The 17,328-nt window shown below is 36.9% G+C and overlaps 1 protein-coding gene across 4 annotated transcripts in view; it reads right to left on the bottom strand.

Annotated features, from left to right (window-relative positions):
* The window catches only part of slc24a2a (solute carrier family 24 member 2a), a 105,902-nt gene that overhangs the window by 59,268 nt on the left and 29,306 nt on the right, over positions 1–17,328 (bottom strand). For 2 of the 4 annotated variants that reach the window (XM_039669757.2, XM_039669759.2), the window contains exons 3-5: positions 6,966–7,004; positions 3,715–3,823; positions 1,365–1,379 (exon numbers count right to left, since the gene is read on the bottom strand). In XM_039669757.2, the coding sequence (XP_039525691.2) occupies positions 1,365–1,379; positions 3,715–3,823; positions 6,966–7,004 (163 nt within the window). The remainder of the gene's footprint in view (positions 1–1,364; positions 1,380–3,714; positions 3,824–6,965; positions 7,005–17,328) is intronic. The other 2 variants (XM_039669760.2, XM_039669758.2) reach the window with 2 other exon arrangements.

Genomic DNA, 17,328 nt, shown 5'->3' with positions numbered 1-17,328 from the left:
ATGGCATTCATTCCTTCAGCATGGCGGAGTAGGTATTCGTTACCCAAAACATCTTAGGATGCAGTGCAAGCTCCGATTAGTAAGGCAATGTCTCGGGTTACGGATGTAACAGTGGTTCCCTGAAAAGGGGAACGAGATGCTACATCCTGTTGTCATGCTTTGGGAATGGCTGACGACATCTCCTTCAGACAAAAGAAATTGTTGACGTGTTCTACAGGCACCCTTTTATACTCTGGCCGAACCGGTAGTGACGACTGTTGCCAGCCAATGATTTATTATTTATTATCATGTTTAGACACATGCTTCAGACACTGGTCACACTGAGGCATTCCCCAAAGCATCCTAGGACACAGTATCTTGTTCCCCTTCTCAGGAACCATGGTTCTACTCGTAACCCAGGACGTTTTTTTAAAGTCTCTTTTTAATTCTCACAGACAGAGACATGAAACATACACAATGCATAACACAATATTAAGTGATGTATATTATTATATCCAAATGTATTTACATACATACAGTATACTCACGTAGGGCGATATATAGCAAATCTCAACTGTTTGTTTATATCATCACAAATTTTAAACTATATTATAAGCACAGCTCTAATCTGCTAAATGCAAGTATAAGGCATTAAGATATTATAAACATTAACATTATGATTTAATGTAAAGCTGCCTTGCATATAACAATTTGTTTTGTGAAAAGTGCTATATAAATAAACAAATAAATAGATGTGAAACAAAAAAGACTTCTTGCTATTTTGCGTCTCTGCCTGTGAGAGAAATATGCGTAAACCACATTTAATGTAACCACTTTAATGCATCATAAAGTGGGTAACTGTAATCTGACTAATTTAATAATAATCTGTAAAACTACTTTTTAAATAAAAACTAGATTATAGTAACTTAAAAAAAACAAGGAGAAACTGTAAACACAGGGCTAGGGTGGGGGGGGGGGGTCAAAAATTTAAAATAAACCTAATCATCTCAGTTTTTATTTATGTGTCTAGAAAAATGCATATAATAACATTTAAAGGTCATTGTGAATTATTACCAGTTAAAAGTCATTATGCATACACACATATGTCAATGAGAAACACAAAATGTGTCCATTTTGCTATGGGGTTATGTAGATATTAAGGTTATGGGTTACAAGAAATGGAGCTATAGCAAGCAAAAACACACATGAAAACTTTAAAGAAACAAACAGTATCTAGTATTCATCTCTGAATACTGAGAGGAAATTGAATAAACAGCACTACAAACAGCACGGACAATCAGGGACAAATGTTTGTGTGTGTTTTTGGGGTGACGTAGGTGGTCAGCTGTGACTGTGATGACAATGAGATTTAGAGAATAACTCACCAGAGTCAGCAAATTCTGAGGAAACCGCAGACAGAGAAAAACAGAAAGAGAGAGAGAGAGAGAGAGAGTGAGACAGAGATGAAAAAGAAAATAAGCAGGAAAAACAGTAATTAGCTCTAGTGCAAAGCCATGTAGTGAATAAAATGACGAGATGTGCAACTATTAAAATCCCCATAATTTTTTTAATAAAAGTAATTGATTTTCTTTTAAATGTAATGGCTTCATTTAAGAGCAAATGTCAGTATACAAAATATCAGTTCTGTGGCTTTTAGTTCGTATTTTAGATTTGAGCTTATCCACATATATTGATGAAGCATTAATATGACCAAAAATATTGAAAACTCATCCTGCAATCACTCATTTGGTCCAATCAAAATATTTTCTAAAATAAGAATGCCCCTCCCCCTAATGCCACCAACTTATGAGTGTAACAGTTCTGGTTCTGAAAGTAAAAACATACATTTTCTCCAAAAAAAATAAATAAAAAAAAAAATAACGAAAACTTTTAAAGACAAACCTGCTGTGACCTTCAAGATTGTTATTCAATTGTATACGCTTTTGTTGAAGGCAACTATACGATTTCTTTAAGGGGCCTGTTATGTATATATATATGAAGAGTTCAGATGCAAAGCCTCTAAGTGCCATTTGAAATTTTCTTCTAAAATGATCATTTTTATCAAGCTTATATGTTCAAGTTCAGTAATTTCACTTAAATGACAATTAATAGGTAATCCTCAATGCAATTTAAGTGAAATTACTGAACTTAAATATACACGTTTGATAAAAATCATCATTAAAAAAGAAAATTTCAAATGGCATTTAGAGGCTTTTGCATCTGAACTCTTCATATATATATATATATATATATATATATATATATATATATATATATATATATATATATATATATATATATTACCTTTTAATGCAGTATGCTTGTGAATGTAAAATGTCTGCAAAGTTTTAAAGATCAAAGTGCACGACAAATAAAGTTATTGACTCCTAAAAGAAAGAATCGCTGTACTGCACAAAACGTGTTGTCAGCATTTTAGTCTCCTTTACTGTTACATATCTACAGTACATAAGCATGTAGCAAATTTGCCAGTCTATGGTTAAAGCAATGAAAGTCAATAGGGTCCAAACAACATTGGATTGCATCGACTTTGCCAATTTTCATCTTGGGTGTGATTTAAAACTCAAACGCTGTGATTTATCAACCTAACCCATATGTGACTGTGAACACATGCGAACAATGTGTTAGGTGCCTTCTGGTTGTCGATACTGGTGTCATTTTTGTGGGAACATTTTTCTCTGTTATTTTCTGGGATACAAGTTATGACATGCATTGTATAAAATTGGAAATTATATTACCACACCAAACATAGTGTAAATTTCCGAACTTATAACTTACAAATGTAAAAGAACATTTATTGAAACCAAGATGCAAAAAATACTTGCTTGATACTGCTGCAAACTTGACATCACACAGGTGAATGCACAGGGTTACTAAATAAACTCTTCAACTCTTCTAATTTTATTTTAGTTGAAATTGATGTCCTAAAATAACTAAATCTGAAATCAGTAAAATTAAAGAAAAAAGTAATATATATATATATATATATATATATATATATATATATATATATATATAAACTAATAAAAATGACAAAAACTTTAAGTGAAATGTAAATCAAAACAAACTAATTTTAAATATTACTTAAAAACTATAACAGCATCTCAATGATACAATCGCCTCCACGGGAACACATCTACTTCGCTACAAAAAATCGCTACACTATTAACAATGGACAAAATTTTGCTAGTGTGACCACACCTTTACACTACATAATAAAATAGCCTACCTATGTAACATGAAAGTTCTATACATTCTCTTTACCTTTGACTTTAATTTCTCTCATCAAAATCAGCAGACACACTAAGCCACACAGTAACACTACTGCACTTCATCAAACCATGACACACAGTCTACAAAAATATCTGTCGCAAATCACATTACCAGCTCTCACAGTATAGGGAAACATATATCTCTTAAAATTGATACTATCTATCTATCTATCTATCTATCTATCTATCTATCTATCTATCTATCTATCTATCTATCTATCTATCTATCTATCTATCTATCTATCTATCTATCTATCTATCTATCTATCTACTATCTATCTAGTACCCCCCCCCCCCCCCAGTTAGATAGTTAGGGAATCACTTGTTTACTGTAAATAATTTTGAAATTTAGAGCATGATTCTATTTTCAATTAATGTAGTGGACATAGAGTGTGTGTGTGTGTGTGTGTGTGTGTGTGTGTGTGTGTGTGTGTGTGTGTTTTACCTTCACTGAGAGGGTCAAGTGTGTGGATCATCAGCTGAAAGATGCTGTTCCTCATTAGGCTGTTGTGTAAAGAGGCTGAGCTTCCTCCTCTCTGCAGCCTTGGCTTGGCCTGTGATAGGAGGAGAAACATCAGTGACATCACTGAGTATAATATAATAATAACCTTTACTTTATATTGCACCTTTAGAGAAGATTATCAAGGCAATTTACACAATAAAACAGATAAAAATACAAAGAGTGTGTTTTTAGATGAGATTTAAAAATGCACAAATTCTGTAAATTCCTAATACGAGAATAAAGTGTGTTCCAGAGTCTAGGAGCATAGGATGAAAAAGCCCTGTCCCCTACAGATTGCAAACGTGTCTGTGGAACAGCCAAAAGACCAGCTTGGCAGGAGCACAAATTAAGCTAGGGAGTAGATAAAGTTAAAAGCACAGATAGATACTGAAGACCCAAACCATGCAATGTATTATATGAGTATGAGTATGTGTAAGGATTTTAAAATCAAACTGACTGTGAGCCAGTGGAAGGACTTCAAAATTAAAGTGATGTGTTCATTTCTCCTGTTACCAATTTTCTAATTGGTAAAGTGTGGTTTTAGGGAACCCACCAAGAAGAGCATTGCAGTAGTCAATGGCAATGGACAAAACTTTGCTGACAATGGACAAAATTTTGCTAATGTGACCACATTATATGCCCAAACCGCATATTGCCTTTCCAAACAAACAAAAAAAAATGTTTTTTCACAATTTAAAACAATATATTGTTTTATGTGAATGATTAGGCACAATGATTTTCAGATAAAATTAAAAGTTTTAAATAAAGTTTTCAGAAACCTTAATTTTTTGTTTTTTCAATATCCATGCATAAACAATATTTTCTCAAAAATAGAAACATGTATATAAATGTTGCTCAAATATTATGGTAGCCCTGTTCGTGCTAAATAGAGTGTAATTTCACCTCTGCCATTAAAATGGTTTATAAGCAACTGAAAAAAGCACAAATGTCAAGGCATGTCAAAACATCTCAAGGACCCCAAAAACGTAGACCCCAGAGGATTAAGACCACTTGGGTGTGAGTATGGCAGGCCTCCTCTTCTTAGAGTCTCTTTGTTAAGGCTCCTGCTCCCCATAGCCCTGTGAGGCAGTATGTCTCTAAATTCGAGACTAGTTAGCAAGGGTGTTTTTGTTAGAGTGCTCCATCTCTCAGATAGCACAGAGTAAGCCTAGTACTCCCTTGGTTCCTTGGGTCATTATGCAGTGTACTTCACCTCAGGTCGAGTTCTAGCAGGCCCTCACAAAGCTTGGGCCTCTATACTCCCAGTAGGCAGGTATGTTAGGATGACAGGCTCCCAGTGTTAGCCTCCCTTATGCGGCCAGGTCACCTCAAATGCAGACTCCAGTACTCCCCTTAAGTTTAGGGTCATCAGGCTGAGTACGTCTCCAGCGGCCATATTTCTAAAATGCACATAAGGTTGTCTTAGGCTTCCGTTGTCATGCTGAGGCCTCCATCCTCCAGAGTTCCGAGCAGATAGATTTGGTCTCTGCATCGGGAAGAAGCCTCTCTCTTAATTCAGAGAGTTAAATTTTACACCTTTCGCTTCCGCAGCTCTGTGTTACGCTAGTTAGACCTGGCTGGTTTTTAAAGGGTATGGTAGGCCTCCTCTCCCTTAGGAGAGTCATTCTGCTAAGGCCTCCATGTAAATAGCCCTTCAGGTAGAGCTTGAGAAATGGTTCCTCTCTGAGGAGCTGTTTTAGGACTCTCGCTCCCTGAGCTCTGGTGGTAGTCAAGCTAGCTGTCCTACTACAGGTGTTAGGCCTCCTTTCCGTCATGACGTCCAGCCAACAAGGTTGTTGTGATTATACAGTGTTTTAGTCATTAGTCCCGCTGAGGCGTTTCCCCTAGTGCTTTGACGGAGTGTCTCGTTCCCTGTTCTCAGGGAACATAGGTTACAGTCGTAACCTGAGACATTTTCTACAGATCTACTTCATAGATTAAATTAATTAAAATAATAATTGATATTAATATAATATAATAATAATAATTTAATATAATGATCTTTACAAAAGAACTGAATCAACACTGCGCTGAACAAAGACAGTATTTTCCTTTAGAGCTGCTGTACAGCTGAAATGAACTCTGTTTTCATCATTGAATCATTTTCACTGTAAAGCTGCTTTGAAACAATCTTTATTGTATAAAGCGCTATATAAAAAAAGGTGACTTGACATCACAATAAAGGCTTCAGAGTGACAGCATGGCCACCATAGAGACCATGGGCCCTATTTTAACGATCTGAAACGCAAGTGTCAAAGCGCAAAGCGCAAGTAACTTTGTGGGCGGATCCCGGCGCTGTTGCTATTTTCCCGGCGGGATTAATGCCTCTTGCGTCTGGCGCAAATCTAAAAGGGGTTGGTCTGGAGTAGCTTCATTATTCATAGGTGTGGTTTGGGCGTAACGGAAATAAACCAATAAGAGCATCATATCACATTCCCTTTAAGAGCGTGAAGAACGAGGTGCGCTTTTTCCATGGCGCAATTCTATTTTAACGGCGCATTTACCAGACGCACTTCACAATCGGTTCACAGCCGAGGAGATCGATGTTCTCGTCAGGGCCGTAAAAGAAAGAGAAGGGACATTGGGGATGGGACAAACACACCCAAATTAGCTTCGGTTAAACATGCATATGCAATAACTTGGGTAAATGTGTAAGTTTCATGCCTATTTTTCCCATCATCATGGACACAACAATGATTTCCCTCATGTACACTGAGGCTGGATGTCCTGACTGGTCAGGGTGATTGGGGGGAAGGGTTAAGGGCAACATGTCAGTGCAATCAGAAGAGTCAGCTGATGGTTAACACAAGCATACAGGTGTCAGGAGGGTGTGAGTATGTGTGTGTTGTGCTGAAACAAACATTAGTAAATTAGTAAATTGCTGTGAGGATCAAGGAACTATCTATCTATCTGTCTATCTATCGATCGATCTATCTATCTATCTATCTATCTATCTATCATCTTATCATCTATCTATCTATCTATCTGTCAGAAGGCAGTGTTTTTTCTATTGTGGAACAATGAGTTCATTATGCAAGCATCATGCTTTACTTTATTACAGGGGCACCGCTGGGGGGTGGGGGGTAGACACATTTTATATTTTATATAAATATAAAGAACGGTGCCCCTGTATCACAGCACAAACTATCCTAAATGGACAAATGCACAGACACATACACATGGACAATACTTACCGACAGTTTGCTGTCATCTTCCACTTCACAAGGGCTCAACTTCACAGTCAAGAGACGAACAAAAAGAGAAAGAAAGAAAGAAAGAGAAGAGACAACAGTACAGTGATGTGAGACAGGACCAGCAGACAGTAGACTGACATCAGACTCCATAGAGGCACATACACTAACAACACATCAACTGACAGTCAAAGCTGGGACAGAGCTTGCAGAGTGTTTGACTTCTGACCTTCGTGAGTGTGTGCTCTGAACTCACCAGTGTGTTTTTTTGACTACCATAAAGGTAAAATGATGCCTTAAAGAATCACAAGTGCAAGAGAAGCTTTGTAAAGGTGTATATTGAGTTTAAATCGTAAGAAAAAATGGTTAGCAGCTAGGGGTGGCACGGTACATGAAAAAACACCCGAACCGTTCGGTTCGCTTGTCTCGGTTCGGAGCGTGTGTGCGTCTCACGGTTCGACGCATGCGCAATGTAACCTCGTGCCCGTGGCAATTATATTATATTATAGGCAATGAGGTTTCATGTATATTGACTTATTCATAAAAGACAGTGTAGTTCCTCTTTTTTTCTTTTAAAAGATAGAATTTTTGTAAGAGCTACAAAAGTTGTCAGTTCATAAATGCAGGTTAATTTCTTTGTGTAAATAAGATTTGTGTGATAAAAATGCACAAGTTCTTGTAGACATAGTGATACACATTCTCCTTTTTTTTTGCCAAATAAACGAAAAGCATGTCAATTTCTTCTCTCTTGCTGTGTCAAAATCTCACCTAGCTTTCCTCTGAGATAGTCCCAAAATGTGCTTAAAGTCAAAGAGTCAAATTCAGTTTGTGCATGATTGCATGAATATAATTTTTTTTTATACTGTATCCTAAAGTGTGGATAATTAAGCTATATATCACATGCTGAAGTACATTTCTGAAGTGTTAAAGATTAAAAGAACGATTAAAGATTAAAAATAACAAGAACCGTACAGAACCGAAAACCGTGACACTAAAACCGTGATACAAACCGAACCGTCGGTTTCGTGAACCGTGCCACCCCTATTAGCAGCACTTCAATGTTATTCATAACTGTAATTCATGTATTATGAAATTGCAGCTTCATGCTAACGCAAAATAAATATGATCTGTATTCTTCGGACATTTGTCCATGCTTGCAGTTTTACCACATTTTTGTTTGGTGAAATACGACCAAGAGCATTGCAAGCCTGTGAACAGCGATTAGCAAGCGAAAAAATAGTTTAAGAACCGTAAAACAGATTGGCTAAAACCAAAATGTGTGTAAAAAAAAAACTTTTGCAAATGTCTGAATGACTTCTTGTGTACGTAGGGCAAAAAGTTCCCAAAAAATAACCCAATATGTACAATTCTGTCTTTCCTTAAGCTGTGAATATACAGTTTTTGCACAATTCTGTCACTCACTAACTGAGTTTTGCAAGGTGAGGAAGAAGGCAGGTCCTTCTTCCTGTAGCCATTCAAATTAGGTTAGGTTTTAATTAGGTTCATAGAGATGTTACTCATATCAAAACTGAAATGTTCAGTTACTCTAAATCATTTTATATGTTGATTTAATGCTTTGGCAATACAAAATGTATATATGTATATTTTTTTTGTCATGCCAAAAAAAGCTTTCTGAATTTAATTGAAATAAATTGTGCCGTAAGCGCAGCTAAAAGACAGACGCTGCAAACGATGCTGCAATGCTGAAAACATTTTTATGCGCTTGAAACACCTCAACAAATCTTCTCTTGCAAATGCAAATTGAATTTACACTTACAATCTGTGATTATGTAAGTGATCATATGTAATTGTGTGATTATGTATTCCCATCATTTTACCTTTATATGGAATTCTGACATCTGACCTTACAGAGATTGTTTGACCTCTCACCTTAAAGAGTGTGTTGATCTCTTACCTGACTGAGAGTGTTTTAACCTCTAACCTCAGAGTACATTTTGTGACTTCTGACCCTGTTGAATATGTTTTGACCTCTGACATCACCAAGTGCGCAGTTTCACCTCTGACATCAAGGGTGTTCTATTACCTCTAATTTCACAGAGAGTGTGCTCTGCTCTGACTTTTAACCTCACTGAGTGTATTTTTTGACCTCTGACCTCACCAAATGTGTTCTGTGATGTCACTGCGTCTTATGAAATATAACCTTCCTACAGGGGTTGGACAATGAAACTGAAACACTGGCCAATGTTGGAGGTTTCACATCTATATGCCTGGCGGCCAATCTTCAGAGTGAAGCACGGGTGGATCAGTGATGGTTTGAGCTCCAATATCATGACAATCCTGATTGTATTTGATGGACACGACACTGCCGAGGACTACCAAACCCTTCTGGAGGATCATGAGCACCTGATGCTCAAACCGCTCAAACCACATGATCATGCACCAACACACACAGCAAGACTTGTGACAGAAGGGTTTGATGAAGATGAAAGTGACGTTGAACATCTCCCATGGTCTGACAGTCACCAGATCTGAATATTATTGAGGTGTTTTGGAGGAGCGAGTCCACCAGCATCATATAGTGACCTGGACACTGTTCTGAAAGAGGAACGGCTCATAATCCCTCTGGTCACTGTGAAGGACTTCTATCTGTCAATTGGTGCTGTATTTGGATGCAAAATGAGGCCCTCACAATTCTAACAAATTATTGTGTAGTAAAACCAGGTGTTTCAGTTTTTTTGTCCAACCCCTGTATTTGTGTTCTAAGCTCACAGTGTATTTTGACATTTCCAAAGTTTACACCTTAGACCCTACTGAATATGTGTTTTGACCTCTAACCTCACAAAGTGTGTGTTGTCACCTCTAACCTCACAGAGAGTGTATATTTTGACCTCTGACCTCACCTAATGTGTGCCGAGACCTCACTGTGTCTTGTGAAAATGTCCTGACCATGAAAAGACGTCAATAAAACAGATTCAATGTCACTTAATGTTACATCTACCTGAAAAAAGCCATTCAATGACCATAAACTTAGGGGTGGAATGGGGGGTAAAGCGGGGGACAGAGTCTGGGGAGGAAATTTAAAAGGCACGGCATTCCAGTTTAAATTGATTCGATTTTTTTTAGGGAACTGAGAGGTATTTATATCTTTTATCCACTCAATAGCCAACGAAAGTGATAAGAATTAAGCACAAAAACATTGCGCAATATAATTGCACGATTAATCATTAAAAGATCGCAATCAAGATTCAAACACCCACACGATCCTATTCCTAAATGACAGTAATTCGGCTCGGTCTATTTTTGACGAGTGCGATCACAGCGAACATTCAAATCTGCTTTGGCGTTGCCACTGAACCAGAGACAGCAGTTTTAATGTATACTATAGGTATGAAAAAGCTTTACAAATAGTATTTTCAACCAAACAGTATCATTATTTCTTTGTTACAGTAATTCAAATTATCACAGAAGAAAGTTTATAATTCAGATATAAAAACTGATCTTTTGAAAGTAACTTGATGATTTAAATAAAAGATTGTATCACTACATTTATACACCATGTTTTGACTGTTAAACATGTATTTGTCATTGAATAATTCATTCAAAATCACTCATTCATCCAGTAATGAAACAAGTGATGTCATGAGTAACGCTTCCTTTTACAGTTCTGTTACCCATGTACATACTATGTAATTATTATAGTAATTACAATTACTGGGTAATAATTAGGTACTAACTCTGAACCTTCCCCTAACCCATGTACTTACCTTATATTAGCCAGTACTTTCTAGGTAAGTGCACATAAGTTCTGTACTGTACTGTAAATGAAAGCATTACCGAATAATTTGAATTCAAATGAATGATTTTTAAATTTTTTTAATTTACCACAGCAATTAACATTTTGTCAGAACCTCTTGTAAATTCTCAGTTAGTTTGTTTAGCTGTCTATTCAGAATCGTGATCTCTGTTTAAAAAACAAAAACAAAATGTGATTCTCAATTTCCAGATTTTTGCAGCTCATTGAGTAAAAACAGCATCATAACCTCATGGGATGAAACAGGTTCATTAATAAGCTACACTTTAAAGGGCACCTATTATGCCCCTTTTTACAAGATGTAATATTGGTCTGGGTGTCCCCAGAATGTATTTGTGAAGTTTCAGCTCAAAATACCCCATAGTTAATTTATTATAACCATTTGAAAATGTAATTTTGGGGCCTGCTTAAAAATGAGCTGTTTCGGGGACTATACCACCTTAAATGCTAATGAGCTGCATATCCCCGCCCTGCCTTTGGATGAGGGCGTAACTTGATACCTATGGCAGTCGGTACTGAAAGAGTGAGAGAAACTGCTGTTTTGAATGTCATTCAGCGTTCGTTTGAATCGGAATATATAAATAGTACGAAGAGACTCCGGCAGAATAAACATAAATGAGAATGGACCAGTACGTGTCGGTATGGTTATTTGATACATTTATGTACTTATAGAGTTGTAATCACGTCCGGATGTGCAACACACACACACAGACACACACAAACACTGAAGCTGGCGCAATATTTTGAAACTACATACACATTCTGTGATAAAGTTTGCTACGTACAAGCGAAATTACATTTATGCAGGGACCTGTGGCGTCATGTTTACTTGTCATACAGTGCTTCTGTGGCAAATGTGAGAAGATGGCTAACTTACAGAACAACAACATATATGCAGTTTTTAATATATATATATATTTATAAACGTGTGGTTACACACTATACAAACAAGGTTTAAATTATATACACAGACATCCTACGACGACAACAACTTTAGACGCATTTGTTGTTGAATTGGCTGACATTGACTGAAAAGACTATTTGCTCAAAAATCATAAAATACACTTAACTGTTACTGGAGGTGACGGTGGATCGCAAACAGTAGACGACGATCCACAGTTGACGATTAACTTTTAAACCACAACAACCCACGACAGAACGTTTACGTTTCCAAGAGACATTACCGGCTGTCGTTGAAACAATGGAGGATGATGTGTACAGATCACCGAGGGCGGGGTCTAGGCCACAGCCACACTGTCAATCAAACCCCTTGCTCAATTCTACGTCACAAAGCGCTGAATCTTAGAACAGCTCGTTCTGAGATAGTGCTTATGATTTATTGAGATTGTAAAAAAAAAACACTGGGTGGATTTTTATCATTCCAAGGTGGTTTTGCTCACACACTGCCAACACACATTTATGTTCAAACACCATGTAAAAGTAAATTTTCCATAATAGGTGCCCTTTAAATTCTGAAAGAAAAAGAAATTAAGAAAAATAATATAGCTGTGAGCAGTGATTAAAGGCCCAAGCCGGTGCCTTTAGTTACCTAACGGGGTGGCGGTACCACCGGCTTTGGCCCTTCTTCGCTGCTCGCAGATATATATATATATATATATATTAAGGGACAAGACAGGATAATACTTGCCTGATCTGATTAGAACAATAATGTCTGGTTGTGCGAGGCGTGATTGAACAATGGAGACATAAAAACATACTGTACTCTGTCCTTTTGTTCATACAGGAAATTATTCAAACTGGAATATATATATTTGTGTACACTCGCAATATAACACAACATTGTGCTTGTGTCAAACTATAAACTCTTGTCAAACTGTAACTTACAACTGCCAAGCAACCAAAATCTCTCTCTCTCTCTCTCTCAGTCTGCCATCTTTTGGACATTCATCATGTCACATTGGTTTTTAACTTCTTGTCCTCGAACAGAGCCCTAATCTGTTTATTTTTCAGTTACACATTCTACATTGATTAAAAAAGAAAAATCAAATGTGTTTTTTTTATTTTATACAGAAATAAATTATTTATAATTCAGCTGAGAATAAAGTTAAGGTTAGTTCAAATTTTAAGAAAAACAAATATATGATTTGAAATATAGCACATTCATTTTAAATTCATTCAGGTTCAATTAAAAAAAATACAATCTTAATTTAATTTAAAGCAAATAATAAATCTAAAATATATGGGTTGTATGCATATTTTGTAAAAAAAAAAAAAAAAAAAAAAAAAACTTAGACTTTAATAGTGGTGCAACTCTTATCACTGCAACAAACGTAGTCACACACACAAGACAAGTCACTTACATTTTAGATGCAATATTGACTTTTTTTCTGTTTCTGCAGAAAAAATAGTTAGACAAAGATCACAGCAAACCATCGCGCATCTCAAAGCAATGTGTTTTCTCATTATTGAATGATTCAGCATTTTGACGAATGAATCCATGACTCGTTCATCAAGACGGTCGCCTGGCGACACCTTATGGTGATTTAGGGTTATGTTTAAAAGTATCATTCTTTACAACGGTAGCTTGAAAATAGAGACAAGTAGGTTAAAATTCTTAAATGTTATACGGGTTGCCATAATCTATCTGTTGTTTCGACTAGTCACAATAACGTTACAGATATCTTAAATGATAATACAAACTATCCAAAATGTAATTACGACTAGTCAGAAAGACATTGTTGATATCTACAATGTCACATGTCTAAAACCCCGCGAAGGTACGTGAAGACTGAATGACGTAGGGCTAAGTTCATTGGTCGCACCTCTGAGACGTCCCCGCGCCATTGGATGTACAGTAGCCGCAACACAGCCAATGAGCGAGCCAGATGCTTTCCCTGCACATTCTCTTTATAAATTCATTGGAGGAAAAAGTTCACGCCGCCGTCGTCAGATTTGGAAATCACTCAAAAGGCTCTTTCACGGTGGCTTTCAGACGACTTCAGTAAGGCGCGGTGGTTTATGGGAGGAGTAGTTCCTTTGCTCGGAAATGAAAATATGTACACAGGCTTGAACCCTTGACTTTTTTGGATTTTCTCTTCGTTTTTTCACTCAAAATGATATGTTGTATGCTTATGAGTCATAGCTGGTTATCCTCAGACATGCTCTAATACTCTTTAGATATGGATTTTACAAAATGTCAATGGGAGAAATGAATGGGAAATTTACTTCCGGCACCAGCGCTCTCTCGGGCTGTGGGCGGGACTGTGATGCTCTATAAGGGAGAGGCAGCACTTTATTCACAACAGTTATTCCCTCTATCACTAAGCACTCTTTTTACCTCGCTGAAAGGCCTTGATGATACTCTTGAGTTTTCTTCCGGGAACATATACAATATTCCTCATTTAAATGTCGGTAGGAAAGACAATGAGGTCCATTAACTGTTTAGTTCCAGAGATTCTCCATAATATGTTTTTTGTGTGTTCAGCAAAAGAAATACATTTATACAGGTTTGAAAGAACTTGAGGGTGAGTAAATGATGATAGAATTTTCTTTTTGATGTCAACTTAACCTTTAAATTAAATCCTACTGCAGACTGTGAAATTAATTTCTGTCCTTGTAATTGTTGCTTCTGCTATTGTATGATATCAGCCAAATGAGAAAATCTTGAAAAATAGAGAAACAATACTGACACCAAAGTAATTAAATGGGGTCAATTTCACGTTGACTAAGGAGGTTAAGCGTACTATAGTTTTTGCGTGTGTGTGTGTGTGTCAAGGTCACCTTGGGGGTGGTATGAGGGCCAACAAAACAGAATTGGAAAGGTTTTGATTATGAGCACAGGCTGCTGAATGAACATTGACAGAGCAAATTTAGTCATTATGATAATTAGCCTTTCACAAGCCTCATCATAGTGACTGATTGCAATCAGACCTGCTTTAATCTACAAAGTACTACAGACTCGAACACTGTGACCACTCTATGCTCGCACACACTCACATATTAATATCCATTCAGGGGAAAAAAAAAAAACTAAATTATACTCTATTACAATTTAATGTAAAATACCCTAACATGCAAGAATTGGATGAATTTAACAATTGGCTCACTTTTAATTCATTGATTTCACAGGATGCTGAACAGGTATTTGAATTGGCATAACAGGTGGAATTTACATCATTTTAATTCAAAGAAATGTAAAAAATTCTTTGATATACTATAAATAAAATCTCAGCTGCTTGATTTCAAATATTGTCGCCAAATGTGAACTATGTTTGTTATCTCCAGCTCTAATCTGCTAAATGTGACTATAAGGCATTAAGAACCTCATGATTTTCTGTAAAGCTAGATTTTTTTTAAAAAAGTGCTTTTTGAAGCTACATTTGACTTAACTTGACTTTTAGTACTTACATTTTAGGGTAAAATATTCCTCTTTAAGATTTTGAATTTAGTCTACATTCAAGCCCTTTAGGAAACCTATAATCCAAAATAAAAAGTGCATTCAACCCATCATGATGTTGCTTAATTTCATGAACAGAAAAGTAATTACAAATGTGTTGTGAAAATAGCAACAGAACAACAGCAAGTATATCTCCAGATTCTACACCACAGCAGTTTCCGCACAAACAAAAGCATCACACACACACACACACACAAAGATGATAATGTCTCGCAAAGAAAAGTCCTGTCTCGCTGTTCTGGCTTCAACATTAGCTAATTTTCTAATCTTTTAAAATAGCTTAGATCGATTGAGCCTCAGGTTTCTGCCTCCATCTCTCTCGCAGCTCCTCACCTTCAGTCCTCATCACTAGTGACCTTGCCACTCAGGATCAAATACATTAACGGGATCTGCTTACATACATACACAGGTAATTATATGCACACACAGTGGCTGACAGCTGGAGAAAAGGACCCTTTCCCATTATACTGTATAATGGTGGGGTATAATCTGTTTAATTGTTCTAGATTGGGTTTACTCATTTTGTTGTCTATACATGTATCACAGTCATAGACGTTGGAACAGGGGGGGCGGGAGGGGCGGCCGCCCCCCCTCCTTCGGCCGCCCCCTAAATTCACCTAAGCACGGGCGTCAGTTTGAAATTTGCTGGGCACAGAGACACATTCGGAAGTGCTGGGTACAAACTTGTCAAACTGTGCAGCCTTTCTATTCAACCCATAAATAAATACGTCGATCCGCCAGACTTCATTTGACCGTTTTAATGGTCTAGTGGTAGCTCTTTTGCCCAGAGTGCCAGAGGTTACGGGTTCTAATCCGCACTAGGTACAGTTTTTTTCTCTCTCATCAAAACAGAATATGTCCATCTGTGGTTACAGTCAATATCAAGCATAGGATACATTTATTTTGTGATTTTTACCGGAATGAATAGAGTCTCCGACGTAAAGGCGATTAAAGTGCGCGTCCGAGTGAAGACTGCGCGCCACAGAGAACATAGCCTACAACTGACAGCAGCGGCAACAAGCGTTCCTCTTGATTTCAAAAACAAAACATTTTAGCGCTAGATCTCTTATTTAAACGAACTAAATTAATGCTCTGCTTAACAGGATATGTTTTATTCATGTTTAAAACGTTTTATTTTCCGATATATGGTGACTCAAGCACTGATGGATCAAGGAGCGGTCCATCAAGTCACCATATCGGAAAACATTTGGAATGGGTCAGACATAGCCCACAGTAATTCTGACTTATTATGTTTTTTAAAAGAATTTCTTTTTTTATCAATTGTATTTCATTTTAATCAATCGTTTTAATCAACAAGTTGACTGATAAATTCTCAGAAAATGGATTTAATACCAATATTTTGAAACGGTGCGTAATTCTGACAGCCCCCCCCCCCTTACCGGGAATCCCGCCCCCCCTCTCACAAAATAGTTCCAACGTCCCTGATCACAGTGGAACCTTCTGCTGCGTAAAAGGCTTTTTTCCACAAATAGGATGCCCTTTAAAGTCTATACTATTAGAAATCTAAACTATTAGATTTGTTAGAAACTATAGGGCATTTCAGAATGTTTGTAAACAATAGGCACCGCGATACTTCCGGGTGGCAGAACGCGAGCGGCTTCCATTGACTAACTGAAGAGATCCAGCCGTCAACTGAACAGTTACACAGTTAAAATCAATTTTTGTTGATCAAAGTTGAATCTATGGCGAAAATATGTTGTGTTTGGGGTTGCGCCACCAGATAGGCTATACAGCAAAAGGTGTAGCCTAGTTTTTTTTTATCGATTTCCTTCAGAAAAAAGTAAATCTATCCAGCAGAACCTGTGGGTGAGGAGGTTAAAGCGAGTGGACGTCGTCAAAAGTGCATGTCATCTACTAATTATGAGCCTGAGCCCGATTTAAACCCAACCATTTTAATACATGGGTCGTTATATAACTGACGTTCTCAACTAACTTAGTTATTTCTATTACTTTCTATGTTACTTTCTTTTGAGCGGTGAGTAAATGCTTCTTCATCGTAAATGCTTCTGATTGGCCAATGCGTTCAATAAATCAACACATATGTCATCGCTGCAGTCACGTTATAAAATGAAACTCTGCCATGTAAGTCATTTCTATTTTGTTTTAGTTGTTCTTGTTGCTTTTCTGCAACAGATGAATACAAATGTATTCGTTTT

Source organism: Pimephales promelas, chromosome 1 (genome assembly GCF_988280905.1).
Source record: "Pimephales promelas chromosome 1, fPimPro1.hap1.1, whole genome shotgun sequence".
Classification (NCBI taxonomy): domain Eukaryota; kingdom Metazoa; phylum Chordata; class Actinopteri; order Cypriniformes; family Leuciscidae; genus Pimephales; species Pimephales promelas.
Note: the sequence above shows the minus strand (reverse complement) of the source record. Positions and strands in the feature narration are given on the sequence as shown.